At 42.9% G+C, this 14,880-nt stretch overlaps 1 protein-coding gene and 1 long non-coding RNA gene across 4 annotated transcripts in view; one reads left to right on the forward strand and one right to left on the reverse strand.

Moving 5' to 3' along the window:
* The window catches only part of HS6ST2 (heparan sulfate 6-O-sulfotransferase 2), a 382,562-nt gene extending 381,609 nt beyond the window's left edge, over window positions 1–953 (reverse strand). For 2 of the 3 annotated variants that reach the window (XM_074324367.1, XM_074324366.1), the window contains exon 1: window positions 65–637. In XM_074324367.1, the coding sequence (XP_074180468.1) occupies window positions 65–492 (428 nt within the window). In that variant the 5' untranslated portion in view covers window positions 493–637. Of the gene's footprint in view, window positions 1–64 lie in introns of all 3 variants that reach the window. The other variant, XM_019719129.2, reaches the window with a different exon arrangement.
* LOC141569759 (uncharacterized) overlaps window positions 670–14,880 on the forward strand; it is a 56,965-nt gene continuing 42,754 nt past the window's right edge. Inside the window, exon 1 of the long non-coding RNA XR_012493559.1 lies at window positions 670–807. This is a non-coding gene — a long non-coding RNA (uncharacterized LOC141569759). The remainder of the gene's footprint in view (window positions 808–14,880) is intronic.

A 14,880-nucleotide genomic window follows, 5' to 3' on the forward strand; every position in this document is an offset into this window, starting at 1 on the left:
GCTGCCATCCCTCCCCGCACGCCTGGGCCCGTGAGCGCGAGTCCGGCTTTCGCCTAAAATGTACCTGGCTAGGGGTCCGAAAATCTTGGAGAAGATCGCACCGAGCACGTGCTTCAGCGAGTGGCCCAGGGCGGCCAGGCCCCGAGTGAGCAGGGCCCGGCAGAGGGATCCCAGGTCCCAGCGTCTCCTGAGGTCGCGCATCCGCCTGCGGCGGCCTCGGGGCAGCAGCGCGAAGAGTGGGGCGCGCACCGCTCCCGCCAGAGAGGAAGACGCCTTTAGGGGCTCGTCCAGAAGCGGCGGGGAGTTGAATCCGAGAGACACACCCCTAGGAGGGCCCGCGCGGACTGAGGCGGCGACTGATCCGGGCCGGCTCGCTGCCAATTCGGCCTCTACTCTGGAATGCCGGCGGGGACAGGTGGTGCGGGCGGGCGCTCCACGCTCCGGTTGCAGCGGCGGCCGGAGCGCCGGGGCTGCACACGCAGGCAGTGCCATTCCCCCCTTCAGGCAACTCAGGGTACTAAGGATCAGGAGCGAGCTTGAATTTATGTAATAATGCTCCACGCCTAGGAGCTCGAGCCACTTCACAAGCAGAAGACCTGGCTTTTCTAAGAGCTCGAGCCACTTCACAAGCAGAGGACCTGACTTTTTTCCTGTCTTGGGGAAACGGAGGTCACTTCAGTGAGCGCATCACTCCTCTTTGCCTCGTAATTTCAACCTCCCTTAAAATCGCAAAGGCATAAATTGGACCTTCTCTGTTTCTTTGCCAATTTCCATTCTCCAACGGAAGCGGGGGCATTTTCTGAAAAGGTAAGTCAGCATGAAGGAGAAGCATGACCAAAAAACGTTACAGAACGGGAATGTGAGCTTTTTCAGAGCAGAGACTCACCCATACCACTCTCCTCCTGCTGCTGAATCCCCAGCATCAAGCCCCATGCCTACAGGAAGGCTTCACTTATATAAGGTTTGTTTGAGGAAAGATAGATATATGGCTATAAATACTACATCAGAGTGAGGCTATCTAATCCAAGGTGATGTGATAAATGAGGAAACTGAGGCCCAGAGGGGGGAAGGGATGTGCCCCATGTCACACAGCAGAGCCCCATGGCTTAAACCCAAGAAACCAAGCAACATCCACCCACTCCCTCGCACCATCTCATTCTAATAAATAGGTGCAGACCATCCTCAAGCCCCGGTGTCCAAAAGGCTCTTTTCACCTGCAGGACCAGGAATGTAAGGATTCGCAAGGAAAGAAGGGGATGTCCCTTCAGGGTAAGGTCCCCAGGAACTCAGTGCTCAGACTGTTCCCATATGATTAATCAGGTGGAGCTTCCTGTGTATAGGGAACTGGTGTTTCCGTGAATGAATGCCCACTCTGTTCAGTCCCACTGCTGCAGAAGTGACCCCTGGGTGGCCGCAGTTTTTCAGAACAGTCCTATTGGTGCTGGGGGTGGGGGAAAGAGTTCTGGTGTGGGAGCAAGTCCCTCCAGAGACAGGCTCTCCCTGTATCTCCTTCAGAACACTTGCTCTCTCGCTGAGCTCTGCTCCATCCCTCCTGTGCAAGGAAGCAGCAAGCACTGACTGGTCTCAGAGTCCTGAAAAGCTATCACTTCTTTGCTGGGCAGCCATGGGATAATCACTTGCCCCTCCTAAGCTTCCATTTCCTCTCTTGTAAAATAGGACTAACTCCACCTTTTGACCGTCTGGGTAACTGAAAATGAGGAAACAAATGAGGGCAATTCCTAATGTGAGGTTTTATTTACCTGCTATTCTAAGCTTGGATGTGCCGACAGAGTCCAGGCCAATTAAGGAAGGGCCCCTTCTTGGGCAATTTCACAGCTGTGTCCCTGCCCTTAGCGCTCCTCAGACTTCCCCAGCCCTTCCATGTGCTCCCAAACCTACTGGGGACAGTGAGGGTACCTTTGTACTAAGGAGCAAAGTGCAGAAACTTACACAATAGGCCCCTTGGCTGTCCTGAGAGCCTCCTTGACCCTCAGGCTTGTGGAACATGCTTGCCCCCCATGAGGGCAGAGAGGGTATGAGCCAGGGAAATGGGAAGCCATGGAGGTGGCCCAGGAGCTCAGCTTGCCAGCTGTCCTTACCTTCTCCTTGGCCACCCGCACAGTCAACCTCTTTAGTCCAGTAGGCTCTCTGGTTGCCATAAGAGGACCCTTCTGCCATTAAGCCATTATAATGGCATTAATTGGGGTCCCCAGGAAAACACTTCTAGAGCAGGTGAGTCATGCATTCATGCACCCAGCAACTAACTGGAGATTCTACTCTAAGAGATTAGTGGGATTGGAACATGGGAAAGTGCCTTGGGTGGGGGTGCGGGGGTGGTAACCAGTACAGAGAAAAATCAGAATTTGTTCATTTAGGTGGTGAAAGGAACACATGCACATGTGTGTGCACACACACTTATAGTCCGACTTTCAGAGAAAGGGGCAGTCAGGTTGGTAGTTGTAGAACAAAAGAAGGGACAAAATGGGGCTATAAAGTCATTTCTGAGATTTAATATGTCACTAACATTGTAGTGTGAATACATACAACAGCCTGCTGGAGGATGTTTGCATTTACAAACCTTTCCTCCATGTTGTTACGAAAAACAAAGAAATGATTCTCTCATGGTAGATTTCATATGTCAGGGCTCTTAAAAATGGAAGAAACCTGTCTTTGGAGGGAGCAGGGTTCTCAAGAGTCTCAGAGGACCCCTTTTGGGGTGAAGATGCTCCCTGTTAAGAGGGATTTCTTCCTGTGTGTCCCAAGAGCCACATTTTCCTAAAGCCAGGCCTACTGCCTGGGCAGGAAGTTTCAAGGCTTCTTGTAACCCTGGGCTGGGCCCACCTCCCAGGAGCTGATTCCTTTCAGGAACTGAATAACAAAGGCCCTGGCACTCAGAAATCAGACCTATTTTGGAGATTGGTGTGGGATGCAAAAGTAGAGAACTGGCTGAATTGTCAGGACTCTGGTTTTCCATCTCCTTATTTCTTAGACCCACCTGAGTTGGCTGTGTATATGTTTGGGATTCAGTACTTGGAAGATGAGGAGAACTCTGCAGTCTGAGCAGGACTTCTGGTTGTGTCTGCAGTGTGGTATGTGTTTCATTATTTTTCCAGAACCATCTTTCCATGGTTTCTACAAAAGGTTGATGTTTCTGGGAGTGAGCGTAAAGGTCACTCTGGCTTGCATACTAAGCATTGTACTTCCAGACTTCCATTTGGTCACTGAAGTCTGAGAGGACAGCAGCAGATACTTAAAAGAGCACCAGCCTGGGAGTCCGGATACCTGGATTCTTGTCTTGACTCTGCCACTAATGAGACCTTGTCTGACTATAAAGAAGCCACTTTGTTCCGGTTCTTGGGCTTAGTTTCCCTTTTTGTAAGAAGGCAAAATTGATATTGTGATTCAAAGGGCACTTTCCTGAAATCACATTCTAAGGCACCTAATTTCTTGTTTTTTTTCAAGGGCTATAGTGCTGCCAAACCCTCAGTGCCTCATGAAAGGGGAAAGCCGTAGGCCTAGTCCTCAATGCTTTCTGTGACACACATTTTTGGATCCCACCAGGCAACCAGCAGTTGAACTTATTCTGGGCCTATATTACAGGGGTGTCAGCAGGGTCCCCTGTTCAAATTGGAACAGAAACACTAAAAACTTCATGTCAAAGAAAGTGCTGGTACTCATTATAGTTTGGCATAAAACACTAACAAAATATGTTTTCCTCCTGATCCTGAGCATTATGCTCAACCCTGTCTTTCTAGCTGTCACTAATTTTTTAAAAAAATGTTCATACTCTCAATAATAGGCGACTTTTGTCACAATGATTGAAGGCATGCAAAGTATTAAGTCAATCTGTTTCTGTTCTTATGAGTCTCTCCAAACTGAATGAGCAACAGTATTTAATAAAAGCGCTGCTCAGAAATTCAAGCTTTAATATTACAAACAAGTTGGTTTGTTATATATGTATCACTCTCAACAGTCATCCCCACACACACAAAACACTGAGTTTTATTTGTTTAGTTAGCCTTACAAAACATGGGGCTCAAGGAATTAAAAGAGGAGGATAAAACGGGGTGCTGTGTATACCAGACAGATGTCTGATGCAAAGGCAAGATAAGACCAGGAATGGGGTTCATGGAAGACTGAACATACAGACCAGGGACTTCCCCTCTCCTGATGAGGGATTCCCACCACTTCACTAACAGTGAAACTCCCACTTTTTGCAGACAGTGAATGGAAGAGTCAGTTCATGCAGGGCTCTTAAAGTTATGGTAAGCCAAGGCCTGGTGACCATAGGCAGCAGACCAGACTCTGCTCCTGTAACAGTCACTTCGCTTCTTTGGCATCAGTTTCTGCTCTTATAAAATAGCATGGCCAGCTACCTTCAAAAAGCGGGTATAGTAAAAAAAATCCAGTCTCAAATGGTTTTTTTTGGTTTTGCTCTTTTGTTTTTTTGTTTTGTTTTTTTTTTAGTATATGTGCTGCCGAAGCGAGCACTTTAAAAGAAAAAAAAAAAAAAAAAGAAGAAAAAAAAGGAGAAAGCATAGGTTTGAAGAGCCCATCACCCTGGGATTTAGTTAGGACTCTCTGAGTTCTCAGGGCCTCAGTTTTCTCATTGATGAAAATGAGGCTAATGATAGATACCTCATTGGGTTGTCATATGAGTTAACCAAAATCTAGTGAGAGCACTTAGTCTAGTTCCTGGGAAAGTAGACCTTCTGTAATTGTTCATTTCTCTTCTCTTTGGACTCTGAATAGCTTTGGTTTGAGTTCTTTGTTATATTTACCACAATAGGAACATACCATACTTCGTGACAGGTGGCTGACTATGGACCTAATTGTGACCTAGACTGGCTTTGCCCCCATCTCATTTCTTTATCTGCTCTCTTTTCTCATCCTCCCTCCGTACTGTTCCAGTGCTCTCCTGGTTGGTGTCCTGTAGGGGAGGAAAGCCTCTGATCCATTCAATCAGACTGAGGAGTGGGACATGTACACATAAACCCTCCCAGGAGACATCTACAAGGGAGGCTGAGGAGGGCAATGTTTACCCGGATGAACGATCACTGCAGTGAAATACTCTGAAACATATAACAAGGTAGTGGAGGAGCTGCATGGAAAGCTGAGGTGGACAGTAGAGGAGAATTATAAGTAGAGAGGTCACAAGGCCAACCCCACTTTAAACTATATACTGATTTTCAGCTCCATTCACTTCTGGTTGATCTGGCCAGAGCAGTTGCAATCTGATCAGCTGGTCAAAGCACAGCAGGCAGATTGAAAAACAGGGTCAGTTTTGCATTCATCCTGCATGAACCAGAGCTGGGCATGCCCATCGGTCCACTGAGCCCCGAACCGGCAGCAGCACCAGCTCACAGTGGCAAAGTAGAAAGAATGCTAAGCTGGATGCCACAAAAACAATGTTGGGGTTTCAGTTTTGCCTCTAGCTCACTGGGTGGTCCTGGGCCAGTTACTTGACATCTGTGGGATTCAGTTGTTGACCTTGGTAAAGTGAGGGGCTGCATTAGATGATCCTAAGGCCCATCCCAGCAGAAGCTTTCTGTGATAAGCTACTGTAACTAGTGTGAAGAGCTGGGGAGGGGCCTCATTCTCTCTAGCCTTTGTGTTGGACAAAAACACGCTACCGAAGATGACCCTCCAGCTAGTAGCCGAGTCAGAAAAGCAGAAGGATTTAATTGAGGAACAAACTTTCTTAGATCACATGAGTAAGACAGAATCTTGAAAATAAAAGCCTTCTGGGCTTCTACTGAGTTGGACGGTAAAGTCAAAACTGAAAGATAGGGAAAAAGTTGAGAACTGACCTCCAGCTGACACACAAGCCCTAGATAGATTTTAATAATGATAATAATAACAATAAGAATGGCCTTGCCTGGCTCACAGTCTCCCATTTGTTTTGGTATTTGGGGATCTTGGCAAGAGAGCAGCACACTCGTTGCTGATCTCCTGACTGGTCTCTGTGGGAGTCCTAATTTTGAGTAATAAAATACAAGAGCTGAAAATTACATCTCAAAGCAACATGAAGGATTTGGAGGAAGCTAGCCTCAAGGACAAACTTGCTCCTAGGAAAAGAATTTGTCACTCAAATGTGCTTGAAGGGGAATGTCTTAAAAAAATAACCCAGGAAAAGAGAAAATTCATTTAGAAAAATCATACATGTCACAGACAAAATGAAAATTAATTTTTAATAAGAGAAAGCCAGACTAAAGGCTACTAAAGCCCTTAATGGCTTGACAGCAAAACCTGGAAAAGGACTTACTTTTTATGTACATATTTTCAAAATCCATATTTAGCCAAATGGCATTAGGATGCAGAAAGCTACCACATTAGAGCAGCGGGGGATGGGGTGGGGGTGGGTCAATGATCTTGGTAAAAGACACTGAGGAAAGTTGCCTTAGTAGATATCTTGTGGAAATTTTAGCTGAAGCAGAAGACAATATTCAAATCCCTAATGGGAAGAGACAGAATGCAGCTGGTAGGGCTGAAGGGTTAGAAATGTAACCGGAGGTAGTCAAGGGGAGGGCAACATGTCAAGGATGCTAGCTAGCTAGCTCCAGTGCACTAGCTCCAATGCAGTGAAAACTCAGAGGACATTCCACAGTGGGCTGAAGTGGTCAGAAGTTACCTAGCAAACACTGGAGAGTCTGGAAAAACCAATCAATCAACCCGTCCCTTTTGTCTTGGTCCCAGAAAGTTCCTCTTGCTGACAGAACTGTTTTGATCACCTTTCCTTGTGCTCGGTACACCCAGACCCTTGCTTGTTGATGAGGTTGTATAAAAAGTGTCCTAGCTCTCCCCCGCTACAAATCCCACCCTCAATCTGCCGTGCCAAGTGCATGATATTTTGGGGTCTTTCATCAAGTGAGCAGTATGTGGCCTCACAACCACAACACAATCTGTGTCAACATCCACAACCCCATTGGAGAACAGATAGTTAATTTTTTAGACCAAGTCAGTAAGCTGCCTTTTGCAGGAGAAGACAGAGCAGGACACCCTTGAAGCAAAATAAAAGACATATTTCGCTCTAAATGTTTCCATAGTTCCAGGTCTTGCCAGTGGTTTGGTAGCAAGTCAAAGCAAAAACTGACATTTGTCATTCCAGAGTCTTCTGGAAGACAGCCAGATAATGAATTACGAAATGAACAGTTTTGGGTTCTCTTATCAAGAACAAATATTAAGCCACCTGAGATACTCAGGACAAATGAGCTCAGATGCTGTGCAATAGTAAACTAACAATGATGACAACAATAATTTGCCAGGAAGAGGCAAGTCAGAACACAGAACAGACTATTTTCTTTGCTCTCTGCAAGTAATGGGGGGGGGGAGGGGAAGATAGTAGAAGAGAGTAAAGGGGGTCAAATATATGGTGATGGAAGGACAACTGACTCTGGGTGGTGAGCACACAATGTAATACAGATAATGTATTACAGAATTATACACCTGAAACCTATGTAATTTTGCTAACCATTGTCACCCCAATAAATTTAATTAAATAAATAAAATATAAATACATAAATAAAATATGGCTAGATGGGATTATCATCCACATTAGATGCTTGTACCTTGACATCCTAAACGGAGGTATTTTATGTTGGATAGCAACTGAAATTTTTTCTTTAAAAATTTTAAATTGAAGTAACATTGGTTTTTAACATTATGTAAGTTTCAGTGTACAAAATTATAACTCGATATCTGTATACACTATAGTATGCTCACCACCAAAAATATAGTTTCCATCTATCACCATACTTTTGACCCCCTTTACCTATTTCACTCTCTCCAAACCCCATGTCCCCCTCTTCTGACCACCAATCTGTTGTCTGTATCTATGAGTTTATTTTTGTTTTTCTTCATTTTTTTTATTCCACACGAGTGAATCATATGGTTTTTGTCCTTTTCCATCTGACTTATTTCACATAGCATCATACCCTCAAGGTCCATCCATGTTGCTCTAAATGGCAATATTTCATCTTTTTTTATGGCTGAGTAGTAAAATTTTTATTCAACACTAACTTCTTCAAAAACCAGACAGCTGATATGGCCAGACTTTGTCAAACAACGAGGGAGAATTAGTATGATATAGAAAATTCACCATGAAGACGTTATTTTATTCTTCAAGCCTCCTTTATACACTATTATACACTAGAGTTTGTAGCATAATACTCAAATTAAAAACTGACAGTAAGAGATTCAGGCTGAATTGTGCCTCCACCCCCCCACCCCCACCCCATACCCTCAAAATGAATCTGAAATGACAAGGCAAGGTACCCTCTTAGGAATATTTACAGACCATTCTTCACATAATAGAACATAAGAACTCCCCTAAAGCCAAGTAAAATGCTCTGAGCAGGTCTTTTTCCGGCCCTTCCAATCTCAGAAGCCCACTGCAAAGGCTCTCGGTCAGTGCTGCAGGCTTCTCCTTTTATCTCTGTAACCTGAGTGCCTTTGCAGAGATTACCGCAGGTCAGGTGTCCGGGCTCACTCTCCAGTATTCAGTGAATTCCCGAGTCAAGTCCAGGCTCCAGTCAGCTGCCTCCATTGAAAGTCTTTTGCAATTCGATGGATGGCTTGGCCCTTATGTCTTGAGGACTGGAATCTCCTGGACAGGGATTGGATTTCACTTTCCACGTCTACAGTGCTTGCACCAATGTTATTAATAATATTCTACCCAGGGGGGTCATATTGAGAGCAAGCTGGAATCCACATTGTAAAGCCTGCAGCATGAAGCTAGGCTGAACTGAGCCCTCACGAGGAGACTGAGTCACCTTAAGCATCCAGCCACCCCTGGGGAACTTTGAGAAGTGTGCAAGTCAACCCTGTGTGGGACACAGCATCTTCCTTTCTATATCAGACCCACTCTTCCAGACTTCCCACCCTCACCTGGAAGTGTGTTTTAACGCCCAAGGGAGAAGAAAGAAACCTGAAGAATACCTCAGGTGTTACCTCCACCAAGGTGCTAGGGACTCAGAGCATTCCCTTCCCTAAAGCACAGTTTTAAAATGAATGAATGAATCATAAGACCCTGACATATACCAGCCTAAGAATCAATAAGACCATTGGAGGAGCAGGTAACTGTAGTGGGAAGAATACACTCTCTGGAGTCAGACGAGGGTTTGGATGTCAGTCCTACTCCTTACTAGCCATGTGGACTTAGGCAAGTACTTAGCTTTCCAGAGCCTCAGCTTTCTCCTCTGTATGATGGAAATGATACTAATCAGCTTTTAAGGTATGCAAGAAAAATTAGAGGGATAATTTATATAACACATCTTTAATAGGACCTGGCAGAGAATAGATATCCAAGGAAGGGCAGCTCTTGTTTTTGAACAAGGCAGGAGAGATGACTGGGTCTTTCCTACTGCTCTTCAAATCCCAGGTGAATGTCTGTATCCACCCTGCCCAAGAATTACTCTTCTCAGATAAGTCATTGGATTTATACATGTGCTTTACTATTTCTTCTACCTTTAGGTTTTTAATTATCCAAGTAATTCATGAATGAAAACGCTATGAGTTCAATGATCAAAGAAAACACAAACATTCTCTTGACCCCATACAATTCCATCCTCTTCCCCTGGTATAATCACTGTTTTCAGTTTGTTTTGTAGGTTGGGGGAATTTTTGTAAGCAAGTGCACAGATGAATACACATATAAAAATACATAGTGTGCTTTTGTGTGGGCTTTTTAAAAAACCAAAATATATAGTTTGTATGTATGCTCTAATATTTTATAGAAATGTAATATGCATGTGAACATGGGATAAGTGTGCAGCTTCATGCATTTTCACAATCTGAGCACACATGTAATCAGCACTCATATCAAGAAACATTACCATCACTCCAAAAGCCTCTTTTGTGCCCCTTTTTAGGCAATAACCCCCAAAAGTGGCCACTATTCTGAGACATCAGCCTGCTTTTGTATTTTATGTAAATCTAATCATACTATGTATCAGTTTTATGGTGTTGTGTAACAAATTACCACAAACTCCACAGCTTAAAACAAATCAATCATCTCATAGTTTCTGTAGGTCAAAAATCCAGGCACAGTGTGGCGGGATTCTCTTCTTAGGCCCTTACAGGGCTGAAATCAAGGTGGTAGCCAAGGCTGAGCTCTCATTTAAAGCTTGAGTCCTCTTCCAAGCTCACGGGTTTCTGAAAGAAATCATTCCCTTGTAGTTGCAGGACTGAGGTCCTCGTTTTCTTGCTGGCTGTCAACCGGGGTCATTCTCAGCAACTACAGTCTACTCACATTCCTTGTCACAAGGCTTCCTCGACGTTAAAGCCAGCAATAGAGAGCTTCTCTCATGTTCCCCCCACCTCGTGCTTCAACTCTCTGATTCCGTCTTCCGCGAGCAGGCAAAAAACATGCTGTCCTTTCAAAGGTCTCATTTGATTAGGTCAAGCCTACCTATCCTAAGGTTTACTGATTTGAGATTTTAATTAAATCTGGAAAATTCCTTTATAGCAGCATCTTGATTAGCATTTTAGTGAATAACTAGTGAAAGGTATGTTACACCAGGCTCCAGGAATCTTGCAGGGCCATCTTAGTTTTCTGCCTACCGCATGCAGTATGGACTCTTTCGTGTCTGGCTTCTTTCACTCAACATGATGTTTGTGAGATTCATCCTTCTGTGAAGAACAGGTCTTTTGGTGCACATGTGTATGTATAGAAATAAACAGTTTTGTTATGAGGCACTAGATTTTGCAGTTCCTTGTTATCACAAAATAACCCAGCCTATCCTGACTGATACAGAAACCTGGAAATGGAATTGCTATGACCAAGGGATGATAGATACTGTCATATTGCCTTGCAATAAGGCAGTCCCATGAATATTGTGTGACAGTACCCTGCTTGCCACGTCCTTACCAATTGCATGTTATGATAGAAGTATGTGTGCATATATAAATTTATATATATATAAATTTTGGCCAACCTAGGCTTTATTTTGTACACTTACATAACAAGGATTTTACCTTTCTAAGGATCTAGGAGAGCATGCCTAACGCCCCTCCCTTCCCGAAACACTAATATTACCACCAAGCACTGTGGATGTTCTTTACTGTGCTCAATTTTTTTCATGCAACTTATCACTCCCAAGTATTCCAAGTATTTACTAATTTATGCTGTTTATTGTTTGCTTTCTATGTCTACCCACTAGGACATAAGCTTCTACATGGCAGGGGTGTTTGTTGGTTTATTGTTATATCCCAAGAGCCTAAAGGAGTGCCTGACACATTGCAGGTATTTAAAAATATTTGCTAAATTAACAAATAAATATTAACCCAAGATATGAACTTTAGATTGTTATTATTATTAATTATAATAAATCATTTTTACAGTTCTGTGATCATATTTTCTAAATCAAACAATTAAGACACTCCCCAAAAAAATATTTTCTGAATTTCAATCTGAGAAAAGATTTAATTACGCATTTCTATCCTTTGAAACTCCTTTGCTATGCTTTCTTTTTTTTGTTCTTTTTTTTATTATTTTAATTAAAGTTTATTGGGCTGACAATTGTTAGTAAAGTTACACAGATCTCTACCTCATTTTTAATTTTGCTTTATATGGTTGTATATGATTGTATTAGAGGTTTTTTTTCTCTTTTTTGTATTAGAGATTTTTAAAGAATACCCTAAGTTCTTTCTTTCTGGATATGCCTATAAAATTGAGACTGCTGCAGAAAACCAGCGATTTAAAGATGTTCTCTTCATAGAGCATTGCACCATACCAAAACAATAAACATTTGTCCCTGCAAATTCCATCCTGAAATATCTTTCCTTCTCGCAGCAACTAATCAATATGCTGGTCCTCCTTCAAGATCAGCATCTAATGAATAAATAAATAAATAAATAAAATATTGGCATCAGTTGGGGTTCAGAGCAGAGCTGTCAGAGAACTTTCTGTGACAATGGGAATATTCTTCATCTGCACTTTCTGAAATCATAGCCTCTAGCTACCTGTGGCTACTGAGCACTTGAAATGTGGCTAGTGTGACTGAGGAATTAAATTTTAATCCAACTTAATTGCAAGTCATTTTTATTCAATTTAATTTTAAGTAAGTTAAATTTACATGGCCACATGTGGTTAGTAGCTACCACTGAATAGCACAGCTCTAGAGGAAAGAGATGGAAGAGTGGGATCTGTCTTTGATCCTTTGATTGTGGCAGCTAGGGGAATCCTAAGACTCAGGTGAGAGAAGAAGGTGCTAGGTCCCTTTCTTTACAACCCCTTGCCCAAAGTGATGGAGAAAAAGAAACAGAGTGCTCTTACCTTCTCTCCTCAGGTAAGGGAGCTTGGGCTAGGGGACAGAAGGACTAATGCTCTTATAGTCATTGGACATCACCTTGACTAGTTCCTTCATGTGATGATTGGCTTAGGCTGTGCCTACATGGGCCCACTGATTCAAGCTGGAACTCTGGATGTAAAAAGGGAATTTTGGAGACATGGGTTTCACAGCTCACACACAATTACCCTGCTCATACTATGCTTTGTGCAGGTTGCCCTGGGGGCACATACAGAGAGGCACTCCATCTATCTGGTAGGGGGTTGGACATTTCAGATAATTACTGAAGCAGGTAACAGATAACAAGGAGGTAAAGTCTAGATAGATTATCCAATAATAATAATAATAATAATAATAATAATAATAATAAAAAGACCCAGGGATTCAAAAGAGCAAAGAAAAAGAATATTACTTATTTTGAGTTACTTCTTGGAGCAGAGTATATCTGGCTGTACCGTGCTGTTATGAAATTAGTTTGAAGTTGAGAAACTGTAATATATTACAGCTATCAGTCTCTGTGGATGGTTTTACAATCAACATGTAGGATATGAAAAAAGAAAGATGCCAATAACATATTAATGTGGTATTTGGTGTTCAATCTTTTTTATGCAGCAGAATGTTACAGCTGAGTAAAAAGTGATCAAAAAGTGGGTTCACTTTTATACAAAAAAACAAGAAGGAAATGTGAACTTTAAATTATCCCTTCTGCCACTTTCCATTGATTGAGTCTTGCTCATTAAGATAAATTCCAAATTAGATTATCATTTTTACCTTTCAAGCTCTCCAGAATGTATGCCTTTCAGCTGCCTTAATTTCTTTCTCTTCTCTCTCTTTTTTCTTTTTTTTCCATGTTGACAGCTGCAAAGGAGGAATGGGACACTATACCCTAAGGTAGTTCCCTTGTTGTTGACTTCCTCTAGAAATACAGGTCCTCATAATTTAATACCTGACATCCACCTACAGATATGACCAACCAAAGTGAGACATCCATCCCCCTTTGCTCTCTTTTTTTCATGCCATGTTGGTACAAGAAAGGTGTGTGGCTTCTCTTGGACAGAAGAGAACCCAAACCCACTCTACCAAAACTAGCTGTGGGATATTCAGGGAGTCAATTACCCTGATTTTCAGCTTCCACATCTGCTGAAGGGAGATACTAATTAATGGGACAGGATGGTAAAGTGGGCTCACTTCAGACCGTTTGACTGGTTCTCACTAACTCCTTTCTTTTGACTTAGTTTCTTTTCTTTTGCAGCATGTCGTGGTTCTGCTCTGTGAGTTATTTTGATCCTCTCCAACAACTAATGCTTATGCGATATGGACATTCTCGGTAACTGGCAGAGAGCAGGCACTCAATAAACATGAGTTCATTCCTCCTTCCCCTCTGTCCTCAGCAAAACAGCTAGAACTGGATGTCACAGAGTGACCCCTTGTTCTTCCTCCTGCCCCTGTTGCTAGGGATAAAGTGAAGGGACAAAGCAGGAAACACGTGTGATTACAACATGCTTATAATGATGGGTCAGATCCAAATGAACCCTGTGAAAACGTGGAAAGTCAGAAGTTAATGTTCAGTTGCCTCACTCTACTCCCCACACCATACTCTTATGGATCTACTTCCTTACTGCCTCTACTCGTGAGTTCAGTATCTTCGTGTTCCCTTCTCTTGTTCTCCCAAACCCACCCTCAAAACCTTCATTCAGACTACAGTGTAGGTGAGTGATAGTCCTCCTTGTTCCATGTACATTTTGCACATGGATCAGAATCTTCAGTTAAAATGGATTGTTCTCTGGGTATAAAAATCTCAGGCATTGAGTAGTGAATGAATATCCTCTATTTCAAAGGCTTCTTCTAGAGTTCTGAAAATAAAGCCATGCAATTACATGCCTACAGGGGCGAGGCAACACCACAATGCCTTCTTCTTTTTTTTTTTTTTTTTTAATTAGTTTCAGGTACACAAGACAAAGCAAAACTTAGACGTTTATCATTTATATCCCTCACACTGTGTGAACCCCCTTCCCCCCATTCACTATCCCTCTGACATCACACAGAGCCATTACACACAATGCCTTCTTGAACCACGGGCATGGCCAACTATTTTCCCAGTGGAGATTGTCCAAGTGATTTACACACAGAAAAGAAATCCTCCTAGGTCCCTGTCAGTTTGAACAAGTGGGGGTGGCAGAGAGCAGTTTGCCAGAGCAACAGGAGCAGAATAAGCATAGCAGGATAAAATGCTGCAGTTTGAAGAGAGGTTTTTGTGAGAAGGCAGGTTGGAGGTGAGAGAAAAGTTGATTCAAAGAGAATAAAAAGAACTGGGGGAATAGGTCTAGGCTTGAACAGACAGTGTTGGGGTTGGGCATGGAAAATAATAAAGGAATCTGTATCTCCAAATAAAGTCTCTAGGGAGGAAGAAAATGATTCTTCAAGACACTAGAGCAGCTCTTCTTAACTTTTGGTGGGTTATGAAAGCACCCAGGTTTGAAAATCTGATGAAACCCAAGGGTCTTTTCTGGAAGAAAAGTAAACACAAACATAAATTTTACAGTCAAACTCAGGGAGTGTTCAGCTCCTACCCTAAACCCATGCGTGGACTCCA

The sequence above is a fragment of the Rhinolophus sinicus genome, chromosome X (assembly GCF_036562045.2).
Source record: "Rhinolophus sinicus isolate RSC01 chromosome X, ASM3656204v1, whole genome shotgun sequence".
NCBI classification, from domain to species: Eukaryota; Metazoa; Chordata; class Mammalia; order Chiroptera; family Rhinolophidae; genus Rhinolophus; species Rhinolophus sinicus.